This window comes from Mesocricetus auratus, unplaced genomic scaffold (assembly GCF_017639785.1).
Source record: "Mesocricetus auratus isolate SY011 unplaced genomic scaffold, BCM_Maur_2.0 Super-Scaffold_100033, whole genome shotgun sequence".
In the NCBI taxonomy this organism is placed as follows: Eukaryota; Metazoa; Chordata; class Mammalia; order Rodentia; family Cricetidae; genus Mesocricetus; species Mesocricetus auratus.
Genome location: NW_024429213.1, coordinates 11,990,185 through 12,017,998, shown reverse-complemented (window position 1 = coordinate 12,017,998; position 27,814 = coordinate 11,990,185). Strand labels below are relative to the sequence as shown.

At 39.8% G+C, this 27,814-nt stretch overlaps 1 protein-coding gene across 1 annotated transcript in view; it reads left to right on the top strand.

Moving 5' to 3' along the window:
* The window catches only part of Lancl3 (LanC like 3), a 109,157-nt gene that overhangs the window by 56,898 nt on the left and 24,445 nt on the right, over positions 1-27,814 (top strand). The window contains exon 2 of the mRNA XM_040733727.1: positions 27,376-27,499. Coding sequence (XP_040589661.1) covers positions 27,376-27,499 — 124 coding nt within the window. The remainder of the gene's footprint in view (positions 1-27,375; positions 27,500-27,814) is intronic.

Sequence of the window (27,814 nt, the reverse complement as noted above, 5' to 3'; positions counted from 1 at the left end):
AACAGTTTTGCTCCATTTCCTTCCATGGTGATAACTCTCCAGTAGAAGCTTACAATACCAAATTCTTTTCTAGCTTCCCTGTTTACTACTAGTCATGTCATACAGTTCTGCACAATGAAGCAGCAGGATAGTTATGCTGGATGTTCCTGGGAAAGTCCATGTACAGTTTCTCAGTTCTTCAGTACTCTGATCCTCATTTTGGAGCAGTGTACAATGCTATTTCATTAATAACATTTTACATCATAGCAATGATTTATAATAAAAGACTGACTTTTTTTAGTAGGCTTATGGATTATCTGGTATATAGCTCTTCTTCAGGTATGGGGACTGTGAGTAGGGTTCAGCTGAACCTCATGGGTTTCATAGAACAGAAGCTAGACAGGCCATTTTCAAATTTCTGCTCATGGCACTAACACACATACCTTTAAGCAATCTGTGTGTTCAAGGCAATCAGTATCAGACAGATACATTGCAGCTGCAATGGGCCACTGCCATTATGACAAAGATGAGGACATGCTGTCCTGTCAAGCTAGAATGGAAACCAAATAATTATCCAAAGTTGTGCCCTTTGTAGCTGTGTGAACATAAAAGGTCTCTGACTTCTCAGAACTTTTATAATATCAAGATTGAGCCTTATTTTCTTGGATTGTTGTGAACATTGATCATGCGACCATTTGCTTTCAGAAACCCTTAACAAAAAGTAGCCCTTCACCCCCACTAAAGCCTGGTTGTTTACTAAATAAGTTCTTCCAAGAAGACAGGAATGTGATTTAATTCTGAGCTTTAATTTCATGAGTTTAATAAGTGTATGAAAGTAACCCAGAAAGTAGCTCCCTAAGAAAAGAGACAGTTTGTTTGTTTACTAAGCAGTTAATAAGTGAGTACCTGAAATCATTATGTTTTACATATCAATAATCTATAACCCTTTTCCTGTGGTTTTCTTTTGTCTTTGGCAAATGACCCTTAATTCTTTCTGAGAAGATCACAGGAAGACTGTGGTTTAGGGTTGATTTGGACTGTTTTAGAGGCTCCCTCTGCTGGAGTAAAACAACATTTTGTTCTCAAGAGCTAAAGATACCTTCCTGTGATGATTTTTTTTAATAATATAATTTTTTATTTAAATTAGAAACAAGCTTGCTTCATATGTCAATCCCAGCCCCTTCTCCCTCCCCTCCTCCCTTGTCCCTCCACCAGCCTCCCAGCCCCCCACCAAATCCCCACACTGTTCCCCAGGAAGAGTGAGGTCCTCCATGGGGGATTTCCAGAGTCTCTCATTTTATTCAGGGCAGGGCCTAGGCCCTTCCCCATGTGTCCAGACTGAGAGAGCATCCCTCCATGTGAAATGGGATCCCAAAGTTCATTCGTACGCCATGTTAAGTATTGATCTACTACCCAAGATCCCAGAGATTGCCCAGGCCTCCTCACTGACACCCACATTCAGGGGGTCTGGATCAGTCCCATGCTGGCCTCTTAGTCATCAGTCTGGGGTCACCTGTCTCTGTGGGTTTCACCAGCACGGTCTTGACCCCTTTGCTCATCACTCCTCCCTCTCTGTCACTGAATTCCAGGAGTTCAGTTCAGTGTTGAGCTGTGGGTGTCTGCCTCTGCTTCCATCAGTCGCTGGATGAAGGTTTGGCAGTGGGATTGTAGGCTGGCACTCCCCTGATCCATGTCTAAAATCCATATATGAGTGAGTACATACCATGTTTGTCTTTTTGTGACTGGGTTACCTCACTAAGGTTTCTTCTAGTGCCATCCATTTGCCTGCATATTTCAAGATTCCATTTTTTTTCTGCTGAGTAGTTACACATTTTCTCTATCAACTCTTCACTTGAGGGGCATCTAGGTTGCTTCCAGGTTCTGACTATTGCAAATAATGCTGCTATGAACATAGTGGAACAGACATCCTTGTTGTATGAATGTGCCTGTTTTGGGTATATGTCTAAGAGTGGAGTTGCTGGGTCTTGTGATAGACTGAGTCCCATTTTCCTGAGCAATCTCCAAAGTGGCTGTACAAGTTGGCACTCCCACCAGCAGTGGAGGAGTGTTCCCCTTTCTCCACATCCTCTCCAGCATAAACTGTCATTGGTGTTTTTGATTTTAGCCATTCTGACAGGAGTAAGATAGTATCTCAGAGTTGTTTTGATTTGCATTTCCCTGATGGCTAGGGATGTTGAGCACTTTCTTAAGTGTCTCTCAGTCATTTTAGACTCCTATTGAGAATTCTCTATTTGGTTCTGTACCCTACTTTTTAATTGGATCCTTTGGTATTTTGGTGATTAGCTTCTTGAGTTCTTTGTAAATTTTGGAGATAATCCCTCTGTCAGATGTGGGGTTGATGAATATCTTTTCCCATTCTGTTGGCTGCCTTTTTGTCTTGTTGACTGTGTCCTTTGCTTTACAGAAGCTTCTCAGTTCCAGGAGGTCCCATTTATTAATTGTCTATCTCAGTGTTTGTGCTACTGGTGTTATGTTCAGGAAGCGGTATCCTATACCAATTTGTTCAAGGGTGCCTCCCACTTTCTCTTCTAAGAGGTTCAGTGTGGCTGGATTTATGTTGAGGTCTTTGATGGATGCAGTCTGAGTATTTGTAGATACAGATGCAGTCAGTCTGAGGATGAAGTCTGAGGATGCAGCCTGAGGACAGGATCACCTTTTGGTCTGAGCACTGGTAGAGGTAAGAACTCTCTATTAGCTGGCCGTTTTGCTTCTCTGATCTTTCAGCTTTCACTGATTACTGATTCTGAGTTTTTATTATTGAGACTAAAGAGAATTCGTGCTATACCTTCCTTTAACAGAAAACAAATGGTAATCAACAATTTGTTACATCTCTAGGCTACCATTTCATACAGTGTTTCTGGTAGTGTGTCCTGGATTTATCTGTCACAGAGGTATGTACAAATTGGTACTGGTTCCTTTTTCAAAATAGAGCCTTACAAAAGAAGCTGATTTTTGAAATGCGAATTGTTAATAATAAGCAAGTTCCTGTTTCCTGTGAGTAATGAATGACCTCGTTACTTCAGTTCTAACATTTGCGGTTTTAGAACACCTGGGAGTATTATGGGAAGCCTGTGACAGACCTATTTAGAGATGCTTGCTAAGAGGAAATTATCATGAGTCACCACGTTTGTTGTGTTTTGTAGGTAGACTATAATTTTCCATAGAAAAAGTGAGTATGGATGTAAAGCTAACCTTTCTCCTGCTAGGAGGAGCTACAACTTTTGGGGGACACACACATTTTTTGAAAAACGTACTTGTTTATTTATTCTTTGTCTTCAGTTCATCACCCATTTCCCTGTGCCTCCTTATTCACCCCCTGCTCTTACACCCTCTATACCCAAATAAAATACAATAAAATTTAAGAAAAAAAAAAGAAAAAATCAACCTCAACATGGAAGTCATGGTGTGGCACAGTGAGTCATGCATACTTGTAAGTGTTCATTGCAGAGAGTCATTGGTCTGGTTTCAGACTTCTGTTTTTTTGCCACACTGTCCATTCTGGGCCCTTTTGGGAACTCCTCTTGGATATCCTGTTGCTCTGTGTCATGGAGATCCTGCTGCTTTGGGTCTGAAGGACTGATCCCTTTACGTGCTCCAGCAGACCACAGATGGGGTGGATGTTGGGATGGGCCACCTCATAACCCTGGTTCTGTGCCTGGGTAGTTGCAGGGTTCATCAGCTTGCCAGCTCTCCCTTGTCCTCATCACCAGGGCGAGCTCTCCAGCATTGCCTTGGCTGGTTCATCCCTTGCAGTGATGAGCTAGAGGCTGGGCCGCTTCTCTGGCATTCCCATCCTCAAGATAAGTTCTCCCACACCTACACCCTTCAGGGCCAGCTCTATTGTGTTGTGTAGGCATGGTGAAGGGCTACTCTCCCGAGTGCTGCAGCTGATGAGGAGCAGGGATAGATTTCCCACTCTTCTGACCTCAGGGCCAGCTCTCATACCTGTGTCAGGCGTTGATGAGCAGGGGTGGGATGGGAGAGGGCATCCCTCCCTTGTTAACCGGTGACAGCTCTCCCACGCTCACAACTTTAAGGCTGGCTTAGCCTCACCTCTGCCAGTTGGGTTGGCTGACACACAATCTTAAGGATATCAAAAGGAAATGTCTTATGATTTTTTAACGAAGTTTTTCATTGTCTATCTTTTATGGTGTTTCACTTCTTTTCTGCCTTGGCAACATGTCATGTATGTACTGTATTCTTTTCTTACTACTATACTCTGTTGGAATTACTTTTTGCATTTAAATGACTTTGTAGGGGCACTCAGTGAGCTCTGAATTAACTGATTCAAAGAAGCTTCTATACAGTGACAAAGACAGTAATTTCATTGTAATATTGACTTTTGTGTTATGTGGATATTTATAGCACCCGACTTTCTATAATAGCCCAGTTGCAGATTTGAAAGTCAAAAGATGGCCTGAACATGCCCCATTGACATCACCTGTGGATTTGTAAGAGACATACAATCTTGTGCTACACTCTGGTTCTGCTGGTCTGACTGTTAGGGAACTGGCATACACTTTACAATTTGCACAACCCTGATTTGGAGGAAGGAAAATGTGGCTGCCAACAGTGATGTGTATGAGATAGTGTTGGCTTACCAGACTCCACTGTAGTCAGGAACACCTTACTTTGCATTCCACTAAAGCCTATGACTAACATCCACTGGCTCAGAGCCAGTTTGCCCATTAGCTTTATAACACTGGGAATTGTGCCCACAACCCCTGCCCTGAAATCAGAGGTTATGATCCTTGTTGACTGGTGCACACTGACTTTGACTTTGTGGACTCTGACTTCCTGCACCTACCTGTCTAACCCCCCATTGGCTTGACTGATTTATCTGACTTCCATAGTACGTTGAACTTATTGGCCCAGAGACTGCAATTCTGAATCTTCCCAGTTGGGAAGTTGCCAGGCTTGAGCAATGACACACCTTACTGTTGAACCAGTGTGAGAAAAGCCTGAGTTATTAGCAATGAAAATTGTAGAGGCATTGTGATTTTTAAACTCTTACAATAGAAAGTCATCAAAAAGTAACTTACTTTTAAAAGTGGAAGCACCATTATGGCTTAAATACTGTATCCCTCTCAATATTATATTCTACAAGAGCAGCACATCATGTCTAAGGTCTTCCTGCCATACATACATGAGCTAAATTTTGTCATGAGGAACATTCAAAGTAGGGGATATCTTATTAAATAAATTGCCCATACTCTTTTTAAGAAATTAAAATCAAGGAGAATAAAGAAAAGGGATTGAAATTTCTTCTACATTAATGAAGTGTAAAGGGATGTGATAATTAAATACAATGTATATGGACAATTATAGATTGATCCCTATATATCAGTAAACAAAATAGCTTTAGGAGATATTACTGGGATTATCAGAAAATTTTAAAGATAAGCTGTATTGATGTTATATCAGTGTTAAAATTCCCAACTTTGGTAATTACATTGTAGTTAGATGGGGAAATTTCTGTGATTATATGGCAAAGGAGTATTATATACACAATTTATACTCTATAATGACTCCTCACCCTAAATAGAATGTAAAAGCAAATTTGTCAAAATATTAATAAGAGATAAATACAGATAGGTAAATGATACATGGGAATTTTGCTGTATTGGAATAATGTATTAAAATGTATAAAATTAAAACGGAAAGGAGAATAAACAGCAGAATAACAGGAAGCCTCACAGAACTAAGGGAAGAGATGTGAGGCTCAGGACAATGTATGGGCATGCTGGGACTGCAGGTGAAGGCTTTATGCCACCAGAACAAACTGTTATCCAGATCAACCTCTTTGAGAGTCACGGAAACCTAGAGCCTTAGAACAACTAAATGTGCTTTAAGGTTCTTGAGTATAATCCAGATGGCAAAATTATTTGTACATAGCTAATGAACACAGTTTCCAACAGCAGGTATTAAGACTTCATTTTATCTTAGCTTTTCAGTGGCTCCCCACAAAGTCCACTGGAATAGCCAGTTGGCAATGCATGACTGTTCAGTAGATGCGTGATGTTTGTTCTTCTCCTTACATGTTTTAGGAATGTAAGTTAAAGTTAAAGTAAGAACAAAACAACATGAGTATTAAAGTGAAACATTGCTATATGCCCAGTGAACAAGTATATAAACACCTCTCCTCCATTATCATTCCACCATTTTTAATACTTATGGTGTACAGATTATACCTTTATTGTGTTGCTTCTCAGGGCACACTAAGCGACTATCTGGCAGTGAAACCAGTATTTATCCATAGTGCACAGACTTTGAGAGCCCATTTTCTATGGAGGGATACTGACTCAGCCTAGATACATGGGGGAGCACCTAGGTCCTGCCCCAAATGATGTGTCACACTTTGATGATCCTCACTCTCCCTGGAGAATGGGTGGGGGTAGGTTGGGGAGTTTGTGGGGGGAATGGGAGGGCAGGAGGAGAGGGAACTGGGATTATGTAAAATAAGATTATTTTATTTTAAATTTTAAAAAAAGTTCAATTCAACAATCCACAAAAAAAGTTTAAACATACAAAGATATTTGTAATTTTCTGCATGAAGCCTTGCGTTTGATCCTCAGTACCAGCAATAATAAGCCAGGAAGAGTGGTAGACCCCTGTAATACTAGTACTCAGAAGGTAGAGGCAGAAGGATAAGAAGTTCAAGGTCATCCTGGGCTACATAGTAAGTTTAAGACTAGCTTGTCTCAAAAGAAGAAGAAAAATTGCTGCAATGTTATTTATATACAAATGTCAACTAGATTTGAATTTTTCTTTTTATATACAAATGTCAACTAGAATTTTCCTTTTTATGTTTTGAGTGGGTACATTCTATCCCTTTCCATGGCATTTTCTCACCTAGCAGAGTGCTGTGACTCTTAGTTGAAAACTAACATTAATCTGGACTAATTTCTGGAAATACCACTCATGATTTGGAGTGCTTTTGATTGTAGTTGATTTAGAAACTGTCACATCAGACATACAAGGATTCTGGGAAACCCTTCAGTTCCAAGGGTTCATCTGTGAAGATTTTTATTATAAAATTTTTATCAAATATTTATTTATCGTGGGGGCGGGGGCGGAAGGCGGAGGCAAGGATGGAGGGGAGAGGAAGGGGCCATGGGCATGTTCATAAGCATGTATGCACAGGGGTGCCACAGTGCGTTGTGGAGGTCAGAGGACCATTTGCTAGAGTCAGTTCTTTCCTCAGTCATGTGTATCCTGGGTACTGAGATGAGGTCATCAGGTTGGCAGCCGTCATCTTTATCCACTGAGCCATCTCTCTGCTTCCTACCGCCCACTCTTTTTAAAGGTAAAGACAGACTGTAGTTCGTTAGTTGGTGAATTAAAACATTCTCCGTTTCAAACAGATCCAAATGTAATAGAGATACGATTTATCTTCATATGATGAAATAATTACCATTATGTACTTCTGAGATGACAGTGTATTTAGAGAAAGCTACACATCTTTTATGTATGCTTCCTATAATACTAAGTAACTTTGATGGGAAAGGTATTTGTATACTGCTGGCCTTAACTAATAACCTGTACCACAGATTTGGAAACACAATGCAAATCATAGTTGAAGCATCCTAAAATAATAGGTGGATGCAATGCAAATTATAATGGAAGTACCCTAAATTCAGTAGGTAGTTGTTTAGTGTGTCCTGGGAATCAATACAAACTTTCAAAGAATTAAATGTGCCTTTAATCACTTGTGATCATGAATAGCTTACAGATTTCCAGATAATATGGATTCCTAGATTTCAGTGTGATCACAGGCACATTGTTACCTACCAGACCCCATTTTCCATTGCTTTACTGAAGGAACACAAGTCTTAAATGACATGGTAATACTCTCTGATAATTACTTGATTTTCTCTCTGATAATTACTTGATTTTTCTAATCTTTAACCTTCACCATTTTAAGCACAACTCCTAGTGTCATGCCAGTGAACATGTATATGGTTTGTGCTGACCTTCTCTGTTTCTTTCTGCCTTGGATAGACACACAGTGCCTAGAATTGTAGCAGTCATTTTGTGCCTATGGGTCCAAATGAAGGAATAAAGAGGGAGTTCAGTCATCCTGGCTCTGACACCACATGTCACTAAATAATATTGGCAATTGGCCGCTTTAGACTAGTGTAAAAATGATCTGTTATGTGACTGAACCATTAAATGTTATATTTTTTTCTTTGCTCCTCTTTGTCCAGTTGTGTGTGTGTAATGTGCAAATGTGTACCATGGCACGATGGGAGGTCAGCTTCAAATAAGTAGATAAAACAGGCTTGTATAAGGTGAACAGGAGAGACTGAGACCAGTGTCACCAAGAGAGCTCTGCCTTCAGCTTGGCAATTCACCAGATCTAAGAGTCCTTCTTAGACCGGACTGCCTTCAAGTTTCATGAGCTTTCCCAGTTTTCTTCCAGTTAGGCTGGCAGGCCTTGAGTGGTTACAAGGTTATACCCTATGAGAACCAGTAGGACAAAGGAAGTGAAATCCTACCTCTATGTTTTGGTCACCAAGCCTTGTCCCATGCTATAGTAGCTCATAGGTGATTTTCTTTATGTAATCCATCTACCTAGAAGAGAACATGGCTTTTGCTATTCACACAAAGATGTAGGAAGACTTCTTCTTCAGATTAGGTGGCTAAGGTGCCCCCTACTGCTAGATAGACAAAGGATTTTATATATTAAATAAAAATGTATTTGTCAGATAAAATGCATTAATACACAATCAAAAAGTGTTTGGTGTACCATTTGATGGATATACTGTCAAACAGTGACCCATTTTTACTTATTTAAAGTTGGGAAACAATTTACATATAACAAAATACATTAAAAATTCTTAAAGATGTAACCCAGTGACTTAAGCACATAATTCATATATAGGTGATGTATGTAAAAAATACAGAACATTTACTTAGGAGGACCTCTGAGTTCGAGGCCAGTCTGCTCTACAAAGCAAGTTCCAGGACAGCCATAGCTACACAAAGAAACCTTATTTCAAAAAAATCAAAACAAACCAACAGACAAAAGAACACAGAGCATTTCTAGTAATTGAGAAAAGGCCTTTATCCCAATAACTGTAATTAATACACCCTCTGACTCACAATACACAAACAGTTATAAAAAGAAAAGCAGTTTTCTGACCTCTATCACCATATTTCAGTTTTTCTTATTCTTGAACTTTCTATTAATGGAATAATAGAGCAAACACTGAGTGTGACTTCTTTTGCTCAACATGTTTATAGGTAGGACCTGCTTATATATGGTTAGACCATAATTTATTCATCATTTATTCTACTGATGGATAGTGAGGTTTCTGGGTTTTAATTATTATAAATAAAGCTTCTTTGAACTGTCTATATTTTGGATTGAATTAAGGGCCTTATCCATGGTAGGTAAGTGCTCAGCTACTATTCACAATCTTGTATGAGTAAACTTAAGTACTTATTTCTTTTGCACACCAATGTACTGTAGTAGAAATCTGAATTATATACCTGCAAATGCACTTAAGCACAATCACATACCTAGGTAAATTCTGTCTCAGTTATTCCTTCTTGGAATAAATTGGGAGACTTAATTTGTAAGTTCCTTTCTTTAACTGTTTTCACTTTTAGTGTATGTACCTGTACATTTTACAAATTAAGGCTCCCCTCTGCATTATCATAGAGTGGCATGCTTTTGTTTATTTATATAACGTAGTAAAATGATCAGGGTCAGTAATATTTCTGCAGGATAGCTAATGAAGCAAATTTATCCAAAGGGTACCTAACATTAAGCCTATAACTAAGAGTCTAGTCTGTGACCAAGTGTATATCCCATCAAGCGTGTGAACCACATAATACTAAACTGTGTTCCTTGTTGCAGCCACCTGTGTTATTTGCAATAATAAATAGCACTATATTTGCAATGCAGAGCCCTGAGAAGGAGTGTGTGTGGCTCCAGCACCACAAGTGTATTTTTGAAAGGTGTTTGATTCTACCATTACCTAACAGAATACATTTTAAGGAACTTGGTTTTAGCCTTGTGGCCTCCGTTTTTCAAAAGTTCCCCTGTGATAATGCATTGTAGCAGTTGGCCAATTCTTCCCTCTGTGCATATTTACAGTTCTAAGAGGTGACCATGGTGGCTTAATGGATTTCTTTTTCTGTTACACTTTCCTTGAACAATGTTAAGATGAGACACTTTGTACACTTACTGCTGCTTTTTTCGGTAAAAATAGCTCTGCTGAAACAATAATTCTTTATGAAGACTGGCAAAAAAGACATGTTAGGGGAATAGAATATGGAGCAGGATATGAGTTTATTCAGGCTGGCCACCAGATCTCCATATTAGTAAGATTTCTCTGTCTTTTTGCACATTGTTCTCTTAGTGAGGCATATTAGGGCTCCATAAATATTTACCCAATAGGCCTTCTGTCTAAGACAAGGACTTTTAGTTACCATCTTACAAGGTTGTACAGCCTGCTTTGCTTAGTACTAGTTAGACTTCCTAACTGCTTGTTCTCACCTGAGGACCAGATGCCTGCTTTGTGTCCTTTATTCAATGTTAACCATTTGGAGTTTTTCAAAGCCCAATCTAAGGATTCCTCTTGGAGAATTTTCTCAGTCTTAAAAGAGAAAAAGTATTTATTTACTCTTCTGTCCTCTTCAGAAGTTTTACTCTTCAGGCTCCTCCTGAAGTTTTCTATTTCCCTTTCCTCCTAATAGATACAAAATGAAAACTGAAACCAGCCTAAGAAATGTTTCTGTGCACTATGACCAAGGGCCACCTGACCAACCCTCCACTTCTATCAGACAGTGGTGATAGCAGGTCCCTTTATCACATTCTCAGGTCACCTCAAATTACCTTTATCAATATGTCATTTATATAGAAAAAATTATATCTAAATTTTACAATCTGGCTTTCTTAAAGATCCCCTTATAAAACTTTTTTCTTCAAAGAAATCAGAAAATAAAGGAACCAGAATCATTTTATTAGCTGCTAAGCCAGAACGACACCTTCAAGGAAAAACTGCTACATTAAGTCCCTTTCAAAGTATCCTGTCTATTTGTTCACTAAAACTTAATGATGAAAGTTCTGTGCATGCTCAGATGGGTTCCTGTCCACCATTTTTACGATGTAAACTAAGATTTACAAGTGTAGTGTTCTTATCCACCATTAAACCTGTCAAACATCATCTATGACCTTGAAATAAATACACACTAAATATGACTGCCATTTTTCCTTCTTCAACTATGACCTTAAGCTAAGTATGCTGAAAATACAATTTTTTAACTGAATATGCTCAGAAGGGTGCCTGCCCTGAAGTACTTTCCTATATGAATAATTACAGCCTCCCTAAATAAAATCCGTATAGTTCCTTTGGTCCAAAGGTATTGCTTTAGAAACAACCCTCTGTATATGCTGTAGCTAATAAATCATTTTTCATCCTTCAAAATGTTCTTTGCTGTTATTACTTTGGCTTTGCATTTACAGAGATAGAAATCTGTTGCATTAGTATATCCAAAAGATGCCCATTCATACAAAAAAGATGTCTGTTCCACTATGTTCATAGCAGCTTTATTTGTAATAGCCAGAACTTGGAAGCAACCTAGATGTCCCTCAACCGAAGAGTGGATAGAGAAAATGTGGTACATCTACACAATGGAGTACTATTCAGCAGAAAAAAGTAATGGAATCATGAGATTTGCAGGCAAATGGATGACACTAGAAGAAACCATCCTGAGTGAGGTAACCCAGTCACAAAAAGAGAAACATGGCATGTACTCTCTCATATATGGATTTTAGACATAAATCTGGGGAGTGCCAGCCTACAATCCTATGGCCAGAGAGTCTGGGAAACAGAAACTTCATTTAGTGGCTAATCGAAGAAGAGGCAGACTCCCTTGGTTAAGTACTGAGCTGAACTCAAGAAAACCAGTAACAGAGAGGGAGGACTGATGATCAAAGGGATTAAGTCTGGGCTGGTTTAACCCCCAGAAACAGCTGACCAGACAAAGGTTAACTCTTTAATCCCAGGCATCAGCCTGGAAATCCAGCATGGGACTGATCAAGACCCCCCTGAATCTGGGTGTCAGTGAGGAGGCCTAGGGAATCTATTGAGCCTTGGGCAGCAGATCAGTACCCATCCCAAGTATACACACAGACTTTGGACTCCCATAGAACAATGTGAGGTGCACTCTCACCCTGAACTCTTGGGGAAGGGTCTAGGCCCTGCCCTATATGAAATGACAGACTATGGACACCCCCATGGAGGGCCTCACCCTCCCTGGGGGAATGAGGGGATAACGGGGGGGGGGGGTTGGAAGGAGGCCACGGGAGGAGGGGAGGGAAAGGGAGAGGGACCTGGAACTGACTTGTGAAGCAACCTTGTTTCTTATCTAAATTTAAACTGGAAAATAAAATAAAATAAAAAAGAAATCTGTTGCATTAGATAATTCCTCTTTTTTTAAACTATTGCAAAGTATGTCAATACAACAAAATTGCTTTAGCTGTGGACAAAGAGGGTATTTTCTCTTTAGTACCTTATTTTACTTAGGTATTGTTATAATTAATAAAATACCAAAGAGAATTTGATAGAACGGCCACATCATTTTACAGATAATGACAATGAAGTCAGGAAGATTAAATTGTTGAGGGTAATATAATGACTAAGTCCGGAGTTCTAATTTTCCAACCATAGCTACCCTCTTGCATCCTCTGCTTCTGTCCAATAACTTTATATTTGCACATGCAAAAAGTACCATTCATGACCAAGGTAGCTCTGTATCTCGATCTTACTTTATTCCCAAAAAGCAAACTCATTAAAATGTATTTTAAATTAATAGGGCACTGATTCTCAACTTTCCTAATACTGCAACCCTTTAGTACCATTTTTCATGTTGTGGTGACCTCCAGCCATAAATTTACTTCATTGCTACTTCATACTGTAATTTTTCTAATGTTATGAATTGTGATGTAAATATCTGATATGTGGACCCCAACGGAGTCACAATCCAATCACTGTAATAGGGGAAAGGAATAATGATCTGAGCAGTTTAAAAGACTCTCCAATTTCCTTCCCAATTTCCAAACTTACGAGAAAAACAACTCTTTTAGCTACTTCTGTGGAAAGCCTCTAGGTGAGAGAATAACTTTTAAATGCTGCAAATTGTTCAATTATTTTTTTTCATCAAGAATCATTTTCATGAATAGTTCTTGAAGGCTACAAGAGTATGTAATAAATAACACAGTCACTTCAGTTGAGAGCTCAGCAAGTCCTCAAAAAGGAGGTCATTTGCTGCAGAACACTTGTTGCTGAGGCCTCTGTGGGCTTCCACTGTCTTTCCAAGGCAGCCTTGGGGATTTGAAGAGCAGCTGTCATGATGACACATTGCAGGGATCATCTAGGACAGCGGCAGCAAATGTGACAGTTTATTTTCCATTCCTTGTCCCTGAACTCTAGGGTAGCACTTGATGAAAAAGGGTCATCACAAGTACAGACAGAACTGGATCTAGCATTTGAATTTGCCTACTCAGGCCATTGTCCCCACATTAAAGAGCTCCAGCAGTGAAGCAGATGCACATGGACAGAATTGCTTTACACAGAGATGAATACTGGCAGTGTTGTTTGATTGGCTATTGACTACCCAGTTGATGAGTTTGTAAATATGAAGGGTAACTTTTCAAAATAGATTAAATCTCTCTCATAACAAGAGTCTAGAGATGGGTGCTACCCAAGCTCTAATGATGTACAACAAGCCCTCTAGATTTTCCTTTATTCCCTCATAATTTGCTTTAGTATTGGCTTTTCACCCACATGCTGCTTGCCACATAACACAAAATACATGACTCTGCACGAAACCTCATGTATCATTCAAAACAACAATAAGGCCAAAATGAAAGTTGTAACAGCCAACTCCATCCATTTTGTGTTTATCTATTATGAAGAAAAAAGTGTAGAAGAAATTCTTGCAAATTTCCACATTGATCAAAATGTGTTGCCAACCGTAGACATACAGAATACTGTGTTTCTGTCAAGGAACAATGAGATCGTCATGTTTGGCTAAGGCTATTCACTATCACTTGGGGCTGAACACAACTGTCATCTTAACAAAACTAAAATTTGTTCATCAAGGGATAATGTGTGAATGAATGCTGAGCAGTGAACCGATAGAGGAAGTCACAAATGGAAACCAGAATTGGCCTTTCCAGACAGGAAAGGCTTCTTCTGTTTGTGTGATTATAAGCAGTCACATATTTCTGCATTTCTAATCTCTCTAGGACAGTAGCATGTGCTCATCATCTGATGATGTTCTAAATCACCTAAAGTTTTAAGTTTTCAGCCACAGTCACCCTCTTCACCCTCTTCGGTCTAATAGCTTTACCTTCCACAATTTGCAGGGGTCCATTCTTTCCTTCCTCTATGTGGGCTCCCAGGATCAAACTCATTAGGCTTGGTTGCCAGCAGGGGCCTTTCCATGCCTTTACTTGAAAAGTTGGGCCATAGCTTGAGAATACTGCAACGGTATTCTCATTTAACAGTGCTTTACAGGGGAGTGCCTAGTGTGCAATGTGCATTAAGTGTCAGGTTTAATGATGTTATTATGGTTTAAATATAAAATGCACCCCAGGCTTATGTACTGAAATCTTGGCCCTTAGCTACTAACACTGTTTAAAGGGATGCTGGAGACTTTAGGAGTTTGGCTTAACTGGAGAAAGTAGGCTCCTGGGAGGTATGATTTTGAAGGTTATACTGGCCCCAGTCATTTCCTTCCTCCCTCTCTGCTTCCTGTTCACTATTGGATGAATAACCTACTGTATAATTTGCACTCTGTTGATGTGATAGTACACCATGACCAAATCCAACTTGGGGAGGAAAGGGTTTATTGGCTTACATGTATATCATCATCACAGTTCATCACTGAGGGAAGTCAGAGCAGCAACCTGGAGGTGAGAAATAAAGCAGAGGCCATGGAGAACTGCTGCTTCTTGATTTACTCCTCCTGCCTCACTCAGTTTGATTTCTTGTTTTTAAATGTTATTTTTAGGTGTGTGAGTATTTTGCCTACATGTATGTCTATGTACCACGTGTATGCTTGGGGTGATGTACACCATGTGTGTGCCTGGTGCTCAAGGAGACCAGAAGAAGGTATCAAATTCTCTGGGAGTGGAGTTACAGACAGTTTTGAAACTGCCCTGTAGGTGTTGGGAGTTATTGAACTTGGTTACTCTAGACGAATAGTAAATGCTTTCTTAACTGCTGAGCCATCTTTATAGCTCATAAATTTTCTTTCTTATACACCCCAGGGCCACCTGCCCAGGGATGACACTGACCACAGTGGACTGGACCCATCTACATCTATCATCAACTAAAAATATGCCTGACAGGCTTGCTTACAGGCCAATCTTATGGGCGAATTTTCTCAAATGTGGTTCCTTCTCAGACAACTCGAGATTGTCTCACATTGGTTGACAAAAACCTAACCAACACACCTTCTGACACAAGCTCCCATAACCAAGTTCTGCCTTACTATGAGTCCAAAATCAATGGAGTTGAGGACTATGGACTGAAAGCTCTGAATTCATGGTCCAAAATAAATGTTTCCAAAATGTACGTTGTTTTGCCAAGTATTTTGTCACAGTGACACAAAGTTCATCTTACCCAATTGTAGTCAGTTATTTTAGGCAACTTGGGTGACTGGTAAATTCAAACAAGTGACGTAAAAAGAATTGTAGTGACTATAAGATGGCTCAGCAGGGCAAGGCACCGAATGCCAACCATGCCTAATGAATTTGATCCTAGGAGCCCACATGGTAGGAGAGAACTGATTCCCATAAGCTGCTTTCTTATTACATGCAAAGTAGATAGACAATTATGTTTAGAAAGTATTCTAGTCCGTTAAATTTTCTACTAGAATGGAAGTTACATAACAACATAGGCTTCTTGTTGAAATAAAATGTCTACTCTAAGAAATTATGCCTACTCTAAGAAATTAAATAACTGCAAGATACCATCACATCCACATTTTAAAATTAAACCTGTACATACAGGGTTGTAAATACTTGTCATAAAGTGTTGAATCACAAAAAATGCAAAATACTATGGCTGAAGTCATATTAAAAATATCCTTTCTATAATTGTTTTTTTTCAGATGAGTAAACTGAGGTTCAAAGAGATTGTTTGGTTTGTTTGAAGTTAGTTAGCTAATGACAAAATCTTTTCTAGAAATCAGTTGGGCATGAGAGGCGTTGTGAAAGAGCAAAGGAATGAGGTTTTGGGAAGAGTGACAGTGAAGGCTGCAAGTGTGATGATGAGGAAATACAGTAAATACATATGAAAAGCCATGAATTGCTAGTGTATGACTTTCATGTTGCAATAAGTTAGGGATGCTGGCATCCCATAAGTGTGGCTTGGACTGAAGATAAGGCGTGGGCAAAGGACAGTAGCAGGGTTACTTTGTGAGAAATTTTTATGTTGCTGGACAATGGGAGTTGAGTCGTTATTGGCCCTCACATTCCACATTTCGGTAGTGTTTCTGTATATTTTACAAGTGTTTCATGTGAGGAACTTTACTGCATGCCTTTGGTGGAATCTTAACAACAATTCAGTGAGATAGATTTTTATTATATTTCCCTTTTGGCAAGTGAGAAAGCAGGCTTAAACGTCTTAATTAGAATTCTTGCTGCAATTGCAAGATATGGACCAAAACAGCCTAAAATAAGAAAATACTCATTTTTGGCTCTTGGCTTCAGGGGTTTCAGTCCATAGTTTCTGGCTTCATTGTTTCTGGGACTGTGTTAGAGCAGAAGAGCATGACAGAGCAAAATTGCTCTCTTGGTGGTAGCCAGGAGCAGAGGCAGGTGGGGAGAGAGGGGGAAACTGTATTATATTTCTAATCTCTCTAGCACTGTATCATGTACTCAGCAGATACTCGAAAAGATGTGTCATGGTTTAAGAATACTGCAATGACATATTCATTTAACAGTGGCCTACAGGGGAGGGACTAGTGTGCAAATGGTCAACTGAGCATTCATGCTTAATGATGCTGTTATGGTTTGAATGAAAAGGTCCTCCAGGGTTATAGATTGAAATTTTGGCCTCCAGCTAGTGACACCAATGCTCAGAATTTTAGAAGTTTGGGCTGAATTGGGCAAAGTAGGTTACTGAAAGGTATGCCACCAGCTTGAGTTTAGCTTGGCCGCATTTGACCATGACTCTCCGGAGTAGTTTCTTAGTGACTACATGGTTGAATATCAGACACTGTTTCTCTTGGAAGCAGTCTTTCAAGTGACTTTATTCTTTCAGACCCTTGAGTCTGCAAGGGGTGGAGTTAGGCCGATTCATGAGATGCCGTTGGGCTATCTTTGTTGTTTCTCTGATGCAAAGTGTGTGACTTACTTCAAACATTTTATTACATTTTCTTCATTTATTTTGGGAGGGTCCAGGTAGGGTGTGTACTTGCTAGAGCACGTGGAGGTCAGAGGACAAATTGGGGATCAAACTCAGGTTGCCAGGTTGGATGACAAGTGCCTTTACCTTCTGAGCAATTTCACTGGTTTGACTTCTTCCCAATGCTAATGTCTTCAGAAACACTCTTCCTTAATTCTAACCTCACACAGAATTTTCTGAAAGAAGCTCCAAGTATCTTAATACTTTCTGCTCTGCTTTTCACTACGAAATCTCACTGTGAACCTGTCCAAAAGCAACTAGCAATAATTGTGACACAACTGAAATGCCACCTTGAGACTTCCTGTGCCAGATTATCTCATCGTCTTTAGACTCAATTCCTAAAGTGTCTTGAGATAGGGACAAAAGGGATGCAAGTTCCTTGTCAGAATATAACACACGGGCTAGATAGATGGCTCAGTCTGTGCAGTGATTACTGCACAAGCACGTGGACCCAGGTTCATGTCCAGAACCTATGTAAAAGCTGAACAGACAGTGCACACCTGTAATCCAGAATTAGGTAGGCAGACACAAGCAGATCATAGGGGTTTGCTAGCCAGCCAATGAAGCCAAATGGATGAGCTCCAGGTTCAGTGAGAGACCCTATCACAAGAAAAAGTGGACAACTGGACCCAATGTCAATCTCTGCATACACACACACACAGACATGCACACACACACACACACACACACACACACACAGTCAGAGAATACATGAAGAATGTCCTCCTGTCAAAATTCCAACAAAGCGCTTGCTTCTTTCTGAAACCTCATGAACCCATTTGACCATGAGCATAGTCTTCATTCTAAGCTTCTGAGCTCCACCAGTTCCAAAGGCTTCTGAACATCCTGCTCATGTTTGCACACTGGGAGAATCCAGTCCTCTGGTACCAGTGCTATCATCTCTCACTGATGTGTCAAAATATCTGACAGAACATCTTCTAAGGAGAAAATTATGGTTGGGCAGCTCTCCTAACTGCCAAAGAGGGGCAGAGCATCATGCCTGGGAGAAACATACAGAAAGCATAGAGAGAGATAGAGAGGTTCTGAGGAAAAGATACAGTCCCTAAAGACAACCCCCACCATGACCTACTTCTTCTAAGTAAACCTCACTTCCAGGACTTCCAAAATAGCAATTCTAGTACTTTGATATAAAATATAATACCTTCTCTAAAGTATGCATCATATGTAAACAATAGCAGAAAAAAAAACGTGTAACCTGCCAAAAGTACACACTACTAGAAAGTAGTAAATCTGTGTTTGGGATCCAGGTCTTGATGTGACTCTGAAGTCCATGGTTTCATCTTTATTTTCATTTGGGTTTTGTTGATTTTTTTAAGAGAGGCTATCATATAGCAAAGGCTCACCTCAAATTACTATATAATCAAGGCTGGCCTTGAACTCCTGATCTTTTTGTCACCATTTATGAAATGTTGAGGTTACAAGTGTGTGTGTCAACAGGCTTCAACACCCTATTTGTTCACATCACTATGCTGAATTCCTTATATTCAAAAGCCAGACTCCTCTGATACCTTACAGAATGAAAAAAAAATTTGGAGCCCTAAGTGACCTTAGGTGGTCATCTATTACAAAATTACTCAGTGAGTGTTTCCATAACCAACAGCAATAATCCCTGTCCAAAAGATTGTTACACACACATTATCTCAGATATCATTCCACAGTTACTGAGTCAGTCTCTGGCCCAGGAAGCTGTGTTTTAGCAAAATTACTAAATGCTTTTAATTAAAGTAGAATTACATCACTACCGCTTCCTTTCCACCTTCTCCCAGCTATGCTCTGTTGAACTCCTCCCATGCTACCTACTCTCAAATTGTTTTCTTTGAATATATTGCTATAGATAAAGTATATATTTTAATATATGTATATATGATATTGCATGTATATATGATATTGCCACAGATATATTAGCAGACATGTAAGGGGAAATTTTTCACAAGGTTCCCATCAGTAGACAAAGAACTAGAGGTACATACTGCAGAGAGGAGAGGAGAATTAGCCTCCCAAGGATTGTCCACCTTATTGGTTGTCCATTGCAGAGTAGTCATCCTTAAAACCATATACACACCAGCCAAATGGACTCAACAGGTTGTACTTATATACATTTAGGTGCTTTTTATTAATAACTTTATTCATTGAAAAAAAATTTTGGCTTTTACGAGACAGGGTTTCTCTGTATTGTTTTGGAGGCTGTTGGTCCAGCCTGGCCTCAAACTCACAGAGATCTGCCTGCCTCTGCCTCCCGAGTGCTGGGATTAAAGGCGTATGCCACCACCGCCCGGCCTCATTGAAAATTTATAATGCATTCTGATCAATCTCTTCATGCCTTCTCTCATCTCACCCCATCAGTCCTCCTTCCTTGCAAATCTCTTTCCAACATTCACTTTGTGTTTGTTTTGTGTTCTGCAGAGTTTAACTAGGGTTGTCTGTATGACTATGTATTTGGAATGATTCCTTAGAGCCTCATGAGTAAGCACACAACTGGATATTATAGCTCCTTCTTTCCTACAATCTGCCATTTTCCAATAGTTCATCAATAAATATTAAGGCCTCCGGAGCCCATCTCCTGTTGGTGTTGGGATGGGATCCTGACAGTAAGCCCAGTAGTCACAGAAAAATTGAGAAACACTTATATAGGGGCAGATTTTAGCTTCACTCCTTGATTTTACAAAATAGGGAGCTGAATTCTGATTATGGTACCAACATTTGATCTCAAGCCCAAATCTCCTAATTCCTAGACCAGCTCACTGTCTGTTTGTGGTTTCTTCTTGTGTAACCTCCACCAAGTGGTACACTGCTAGCTGGCTTGGAAACACCTGGTAGTGTTTGCAGGACTTCTAGCCTGACTCAGCACATCCACGTTTTTCTTACACTAAAGGCTGTTTCTCAGTACCTAGGTGACCTTTGGCTTACCTTTCTCCTCCCTCTTCTTTTTTATAATATCTTTAAACATTTTTGCAGCAATTTACAGTTTCGTGGCAATATTTTTCAACACTGACCTTTTATAATCATTTGGAGAGCTTAAAATATGCATACGCTAGAGTGCCCTACCTAGGGACTATGATGCCATAAATTTGGCCTTAAGTCCTTAGGTCCTTAGGCATTAAGAATTTTCAGTTTCCCCAGTGACTGCAGTGTACAACCATATACTAAGAACTACGTTTTTGTAGGAGTCTCACCATTGCCTGAGGACATAGGTGTGTCAAGTCTCTTGATCCCCTTTTTGATTCAGGTCTGAGTCATCATCTAGTGACACTGGGTAACCAGTATCTCTCATGAGTTTTGAAAGTCAGCATCCACAAAAATGAGGCAAAACTTGTTTTGTTTTTTTTTTCTTTTCTGACTTTCTGTGTTTTGTTGGTTCTTGTTTCTTGACATGAGAAAGGAATGGAAACAACAGTGAAATGGTATTGGACCAAATGTTTACAACTGAAATTCCCTGCTGAATCCCTTTAATGACTGGAGAAATAATCATCACTCCAGCAACCTGCCTCCTATCCCTCATTGCCCAGCATAATAATAGTCAGGGAGCATCAGGAAAACCAGATGGAACTTGCTCATTCTGCACCAGCACACATGCCCCATTTGGAGACTAATTAAGAAAATAACAAACCTGGCCACATTGGCTGAGAGAGCTCCCCACAGGGGTTTGTAAATTTGGGCATGTTTTTCCTGCGTGCAGCATATTGATAGACAATGTCCCATTGTTACTTCCTCTTTCTGAGTAATCTAATGATTGTATAACATGAAGCTTGACACTCCCTCTTGCTTCCCTGACTGTTTTTCAAACCTCCTATAGTTCCTCTATTTTAGTTTTCTCAGTTTTTCCTACGAGAAATCCTCTGCAGTAACCAGCCTCTGTCCTCCCATCACCCTTCATTTCAGGTGTGGTCCACAGGCAACAGCATCAGCCTCAGTATCATCTTACAATTGTTAGACATAGGGAACCCCAGCCTCACCCTAAACCTAACAAATTTAGAATCTTCATTTTTTTTAATCAAGAGCTCCAAGTTGACTTGTATATATATTGTTGTTCCAAGTTTCTGTCTTCTCACTGACATGTAAATATCCACCCACTAGAGAGATTTCATGAAAGGCCTGGCTTTTCTAAGTAACCCAGAGAACCCCAAGTGGAATACAATCCGAGACAGCAAAAGTGCAAATCTAACCACCTGTGAATATTATATTTATACAAAACCTCCATAGCATTTTAAATTGACATTATTTAGACTGGTAATTTTAAAAGCTAAGTTTACAATGGAGAATAAGATATTAGTCTACCTTGCCCTGGTACCCCCTGTAAACTAACAATTGTCTTGTTTTCTGTCATGTAAACATGCCATGTGTTAGTATCTTTGTTACTGATACCATACCTTGAAACAAGAGCCATATCTTTGAAAGTGCCAGGTTCCTGAATACCAGTAGAGAGGGAGTATACATCATAACTACTTGTAAATAACTGTGTTCTTTTATTGAGTGAAAGGAGACTATAGTATCCTTTCTAAGGGTTGACACAAAAAGGTATAGGTAGGAGTCTAGCATAGGGGCATAAACCTTTAATGCTAGCACTTCAGAGGAAGAAGTAGATGGACCTCTATGAGTTTGAGACCAGCCTGGTCTACATAGTGAGTTTGTGCCAGTCAAGACTACACAGTGAGAATGTGTCTCAGAACCAAAAATGTTTAAGCAGGAAATGAAGGAATTCCATGCTGACTTTTAATTTTCTGTTTCCTGGCCTTAAAGTTTAAGACAAAGTTCTTGCTGTTCCTCTATAATAAAATCAGAACTTACCAATTTGATTGGTTTTCTAAGTGGACTATGACAGGATCTTTATAGAGAGTTGATAAAAGAACTTTAAAGCACTATCTTTAATACCTGTTTGCAAAAACTTTCCAGTTTCCTTTTGTTATTACAGAAACCAAGGATGTGGCAGTTACAGTTGCAGGGACTGGAGGGGTGTCCTAGGGGCTGGTGAGATGGCTTAGTGCTTAAGAGAACTGGCTACTCTTCCAAAGAACCAGGCTTTAATTCCCAGCACCCATATGGCAACTCACAGCTGGAGTCTGTGACTCCAGTTCTAGGGTGATGCCATCTCTATTCTGGCCAGCTTGGGCTCTGCATGCACGTGGTGAATCATAGATATATATTCAGGTACACATTCATATACATAAAATTAAAAATAAATAAAAATGTAAAAGTGTTTTTAAAATATGGTAAGTCCGATTTATGTAATGTAAATATGCAGCATCATCAGGCCTTCATCTAATATCAGGGACTTTGAAGCATTCACAGATGTCTTGAGAAGTCAGTGCTTCTCAAGCCTTAATATGAGTTCATGCCACCTGGTGATCTTGTTAAAATTCAGTTTCTGGGCTGGCCAGTGATGGAAACCTTTAATCCCAGCACTTCGGAGGTAGAATCAGGAGAATCTCTGTGAGTTCCAGGCCAGGCTGGTCTACAGAGCGAGTGCCAGGACAACCAGGGGCGTTACACAGAGAAACCCTATCTCAAAAAAACAAAAAAGAAAAAAAAATTGAAAATTCAGTTTCTAATTCTGTGGAACCTTTCTAAAGGTTCTTAGATGGTGGCAAGACTTCTGGTCCACAGACCACAGTTTGAGGAACAGATGCATCCGAGATCTCAGATGTTTACATTGAGCTTTGACAGTGGCCAAGACTGAAATCTCTATGGTGTGACTTAGATTCAAGCATCCTTATTACTGTTGCCTGAGAAGATTTAGACTGGCAAGTAGCCTAGTTGATATGTTTATGTGGAGAATGGAGATGTAAATAGAGAAAGCTTTGGCTTTATATCTATGCTAATCCAGTTAGGGTTGCTGGGGGGAAGAGAGCCTGGGGATCTCTAAAATAACTCAAGTTGGGAGGATGGATGAGAGCCTGTGTTATATAAAAACTTGGCAGGAAGCCCTAAAGGGGATTTCCCTAAACTGTCACTAATTAAGAGCTATGGGGACCAGCTACCTTTCTCTAAGTTCCTTTCCACACAATTGTTCTTCTGGTATATCTGCCCTAGCTTCCTTTCACTGTAGGTTTGGGGTGGCTACTCAACCTTTCTTCCCCATAGCTCCTGCATGTTCTCTCCTAAGTTTTAGCCATGCATAGGTCTATCCCTACCACCTGACCTGCTCTTAGCATCAACTGTGATTGCCGATAGTTTCATTTCTTTTAGAATATGCATTTTGAATTGTGACAAAGAGAAATTTAATGGCACAGAATGTCTTAGCATGCTGATAGACCTAGGATTTCATTGCTACCATCTGAAAACCTAGTTATTGCCAATGGTGTCTGATGCCCAGACAAAGACATATAGCTAGCAAAGATTGCTCTTTCATGAGCGCTGTGTGCCAGGACTGAGTCTGTAGTGTGGGGCAAGCATCTTGCTGCCTAGTTCATTTTATTCATTTCCTTAATGAAGGTCATCTCTGTACGGATGTGGTTCAGTCATAGCCTTCAGTCAGGACAAAGAAACATACCATTTATTTTATTGCTCTTTCATCTCTTCATACTCAGAGGCCAGCCTAATAAGAATATGTTACAGGGTCAGTGAAGGGAACCAGCTAACTAAAGAAACTGTTTAAAGCAATCCACCACAGACCTGCTTCTGCATTTTTGAGATATCTTTATTTTAATTCAGCGTAGGCAGAGGAGGTTAAAAAAAACTAATTAATCTGAAGTATCAACACAGCATTAATCCTTTGGTGTTAAGAACACAGGAGAAGGTATCAGATTTGTTTTAGTAAGGGTCTGATGGACAGGGAGCTCCTCTGTAGCAGCTTCCTGTCCCTTTCCACATTGGAAAAGCTGCTTTCTCGGTCCAGGATATCTGAGTGTACCCTGAGGGCATCTCCTCGGAGGGATTGCACATGCTCATTCACCTTCCTGAGTGCTTACAACAGGAAATAAAGGCCTGTTTGAGAAAGCTGACATATGACAGAGAGAGAGAGAGAGAGAGAGAGAGAGAGAGAGAGAGAGAGAACAAAACCCAGCCCTTACCCCTAAAACTCACCCCCACACTTTTGTTCTGTACTGTTTGCTGGGGGGAGGGGAAAGAAGGTATGTTCTTTCTCGATATTCCTTCTTGAGCACAGACTTTTAGGGAGAACTCTTTTCAGTTTGTATTTGCCAATCAATAAACTCAAGGGTAGGTCTTGTCTGTTCCCAGAGATAAAGAACTGCACACATAACTACCCTCTATCCAGCTGAACAAGCAGCCCCAGTGTTCTCTTTGTTTTTCACGGTGTTTCTATGAGATAAGAAGAAACCGCCCAGACACGATGCATGACCAGGCGAGGTTTTGAGAGAGTAGTTCATAAATTCGTTCCCTATTTTGAACGGTAGGATGAAAAGAATGGGGGAGGGCACCGCACACAGGACAAGCTGATTTTTTTCTGACTTCCAAACAAACAGGACAATAAGGTTACATGTTCAACTGAGGAATGATTCAGACAGTTTTCAGTTCTGAATATGAAAAGCAAATAGGACAATTGTTGTAATTTAATAATTCGGTGGCCATTTTCTACCACAAAAAATTGTCTGTCATGTGGACTCAGACAGAATCCACACAGGACAGATAAGACCTGCGGATAGCCAAGGAGCAAGACATTCCTAGGAAATTAGAAGGAGTATAGAACCAGGATAAAATTGTATTAGGTTCAAACCCTTCAAGGATCTTAGCAAGTTTCTGAAAAAAAAAACAGGATTTGAGATTAGTGCTGTAAGACATTAAATGTTAAGATTCAGTGTCAAATCAGTTGCTCTTACTAAAGAAAGTGTTTTCATATGGCACATGAATTTGGGGGCCTACAACTTTGAGTCAGAAAATCATTTAGGAGAAATATGCTGTTAGCCTTCGGAAAGACCCATGTCTAGCTGGATGGGACAGTGATGATACACAGGAAGATGGGGTTTTCATGGGTAGGAAGAAAAGAGAGAGACAAAGACAGGTAGCTAGTAAAGGAACATTGAGATGCAAAGCCATGATGTAATTATTTCTGAGCCAGTGGAACTGGGATAGAGTAAAATCTTAGAGAAGCTGAGCAGCACTTCGTCATCCATGTTTCTCTCCATCTCTCTAGGTTCATGAATCTAATAAACTGTTGCCCACCTCTCATCTCCATCAACAGATAGTAAATTCCTTACAGGGAGAAATGTGCCCCATGCTTTCAAGACTCTCCCCATGATACCTAGTGGGGGCCTTGCTAGAATAGTAACCCAATAAGTGTTAACTGGTGAATTAATGAATAGACAGTTTCCCTTTTATTCTTAAATATATTTTGAAATGGGGCACCAATATATAAGTAAACCTAGAACTTGAGATTCTTCTGACTTAGCCTCCCAAGTGCTTGTATTACAGGATGTGTGCCACACTCAGCAAGGGTTTCCTCTTTAAGTAATTATTTTGCTAAGTAAGTTCTAGATTTGAGGAACCCGGAAACTGGATTGTACTTTATTTTCCTAATATTGGGTAAGCAGAGGGAATTTATGGCTTAGATCATTATTGTTTTTATTTAAAAAAATAATTGGTCGATCTAATGACAGATACAGATAAATGAGATGTATGGGTCTTTAGGAGAGAGGCCAAAATTCAAAATTCAGTGAGTCTTTCTTCTTTCTTTCTTTCTTTCTTTCTTTCTTTCTTTCTTTCTTTCTTTCTTTCTTCCTTCCTTCCTTCCTTTCTTTCTTTCTTTCTTCCTTGGTCCTAGATTTATTGAATCAGACTGGACTGTAAATTTCTTTCTCTCTCTCTCTCTCTCTCTCTCTCTCTCTCTCTCTCTCTCTCTCTCTCTCTCTCTTTCTTTTTTTCTTGGCCCTAGATTTATTGAATCAAACTTGACTGTAGGTAACTTGCTCCAGGTCAACCTAACCAGTAGTTTTCTATTAATATTTGCCTTTTGATAAGCTTGGTGTCCTCAAAGCAAATGTCATGTCTATCATATTTATTGTCTTAGTGCCAGCACCTACAATAAGCTTACATGAAATGGAATACACACTTAAGAAATGATTGTGAAAAGAAGGGGAAGAGGGAAGGAATGGAAGATAGGAGTAAAGGAAGGAGGACTCTGTTACCCTCTTCCCCAACCTCAGTTTTTGTGTTAGGCACCAGAGATTCAGAATGATGAGATGTCACAGTCTTTGCTCTCAAGGAACTGATAGTCTAGTAAGATACAGAACTAAGACAGCAAGAGGGTAAGTGTTTCATCATAACAGGAAGCCTGGTGACAGAGGAAACAAACCAAAGGAAGCATCCAGTTGACCCCTGAGGGAAGACAGGACACAGAGCATGGTGGAAACCAGAGGAGATAATTAACAAATTCCCTCTTGCTTTGGAGGCTTGGGAACATTTTAATCTCCTTTCATAATCCTAAAACTGATTATGCGAAGATTGAACAAAGTGTGAAAGTGTCCTTGAGGTTTTTAAGTGATTTTGTCTTGGCACAACTGGACTTTGCTTTCATTGTGGGAATGCAAGTGGCTGCTCTAAATTTGTCATGCAGTAGCTTGCTGTAGAGATGTAGAGACATGGCTTTCTAAGCACAGCCTAGAGGCCTGATGTTGGGAACCAGACCTCTAGCATGTATTGTGTCAGGACTAGTAGCTTTGGTAAGCACGATCCATTAGCATCACCATTTGTTCTTTCCTGAGCAAATTCCTGTCCCCATGACAAGGATTAATGATAGAACATGTATATGGTGGTCTTTTCATTTTATAATGACCTATCAGAGCAAAAGTGTCTATTTTAAATGTTCGGAAGAGGGTAGATGAATCAAAAGAAGGAGAACCAGTGGCAGAACATGAATGAAGCATGGTTACATATATGATAGTCCTTTAAAGGTATGTTATTTAATGTCTGAGGGGACAGAAATGGAGGTCCCGCTTTGACTTTTGCTTTTTGATATTTCTTTATTCAGGTACTGACCCCAGCACAAATTAAATCAATATGCCAGGCGATTCTGGACTCTGGGAAGCAGTATGCCCTAAAGAAGAGGAAACCATTCCCACTGATGTATTCTTACTATGGAACTGAATACTTGGGTGAGTGGCACATGCCTGTAAGCTGCAGAGTCTCTAATGGTAACACTGACTGAAGAACAAGTGCTTTTAGTTTTACTATAGACCAGTGATTCTCAACCTGTGGGTCATGACCCCTTTGGGGGTCAACTCACCCTTACACAGCAATTGCATATCAGATATCCTGTATAGCAAATGTTTACAATATGATTCATAACAGTAACAACATTACAGTTATGGTATAGCAATGAAAATAATTTTGTGGTTGGGGATTACCACAACATGAGGAACTGTATTAAAGTGTTGCAGCATTAGGAAGGTTGAGAACCACTGTTCTAG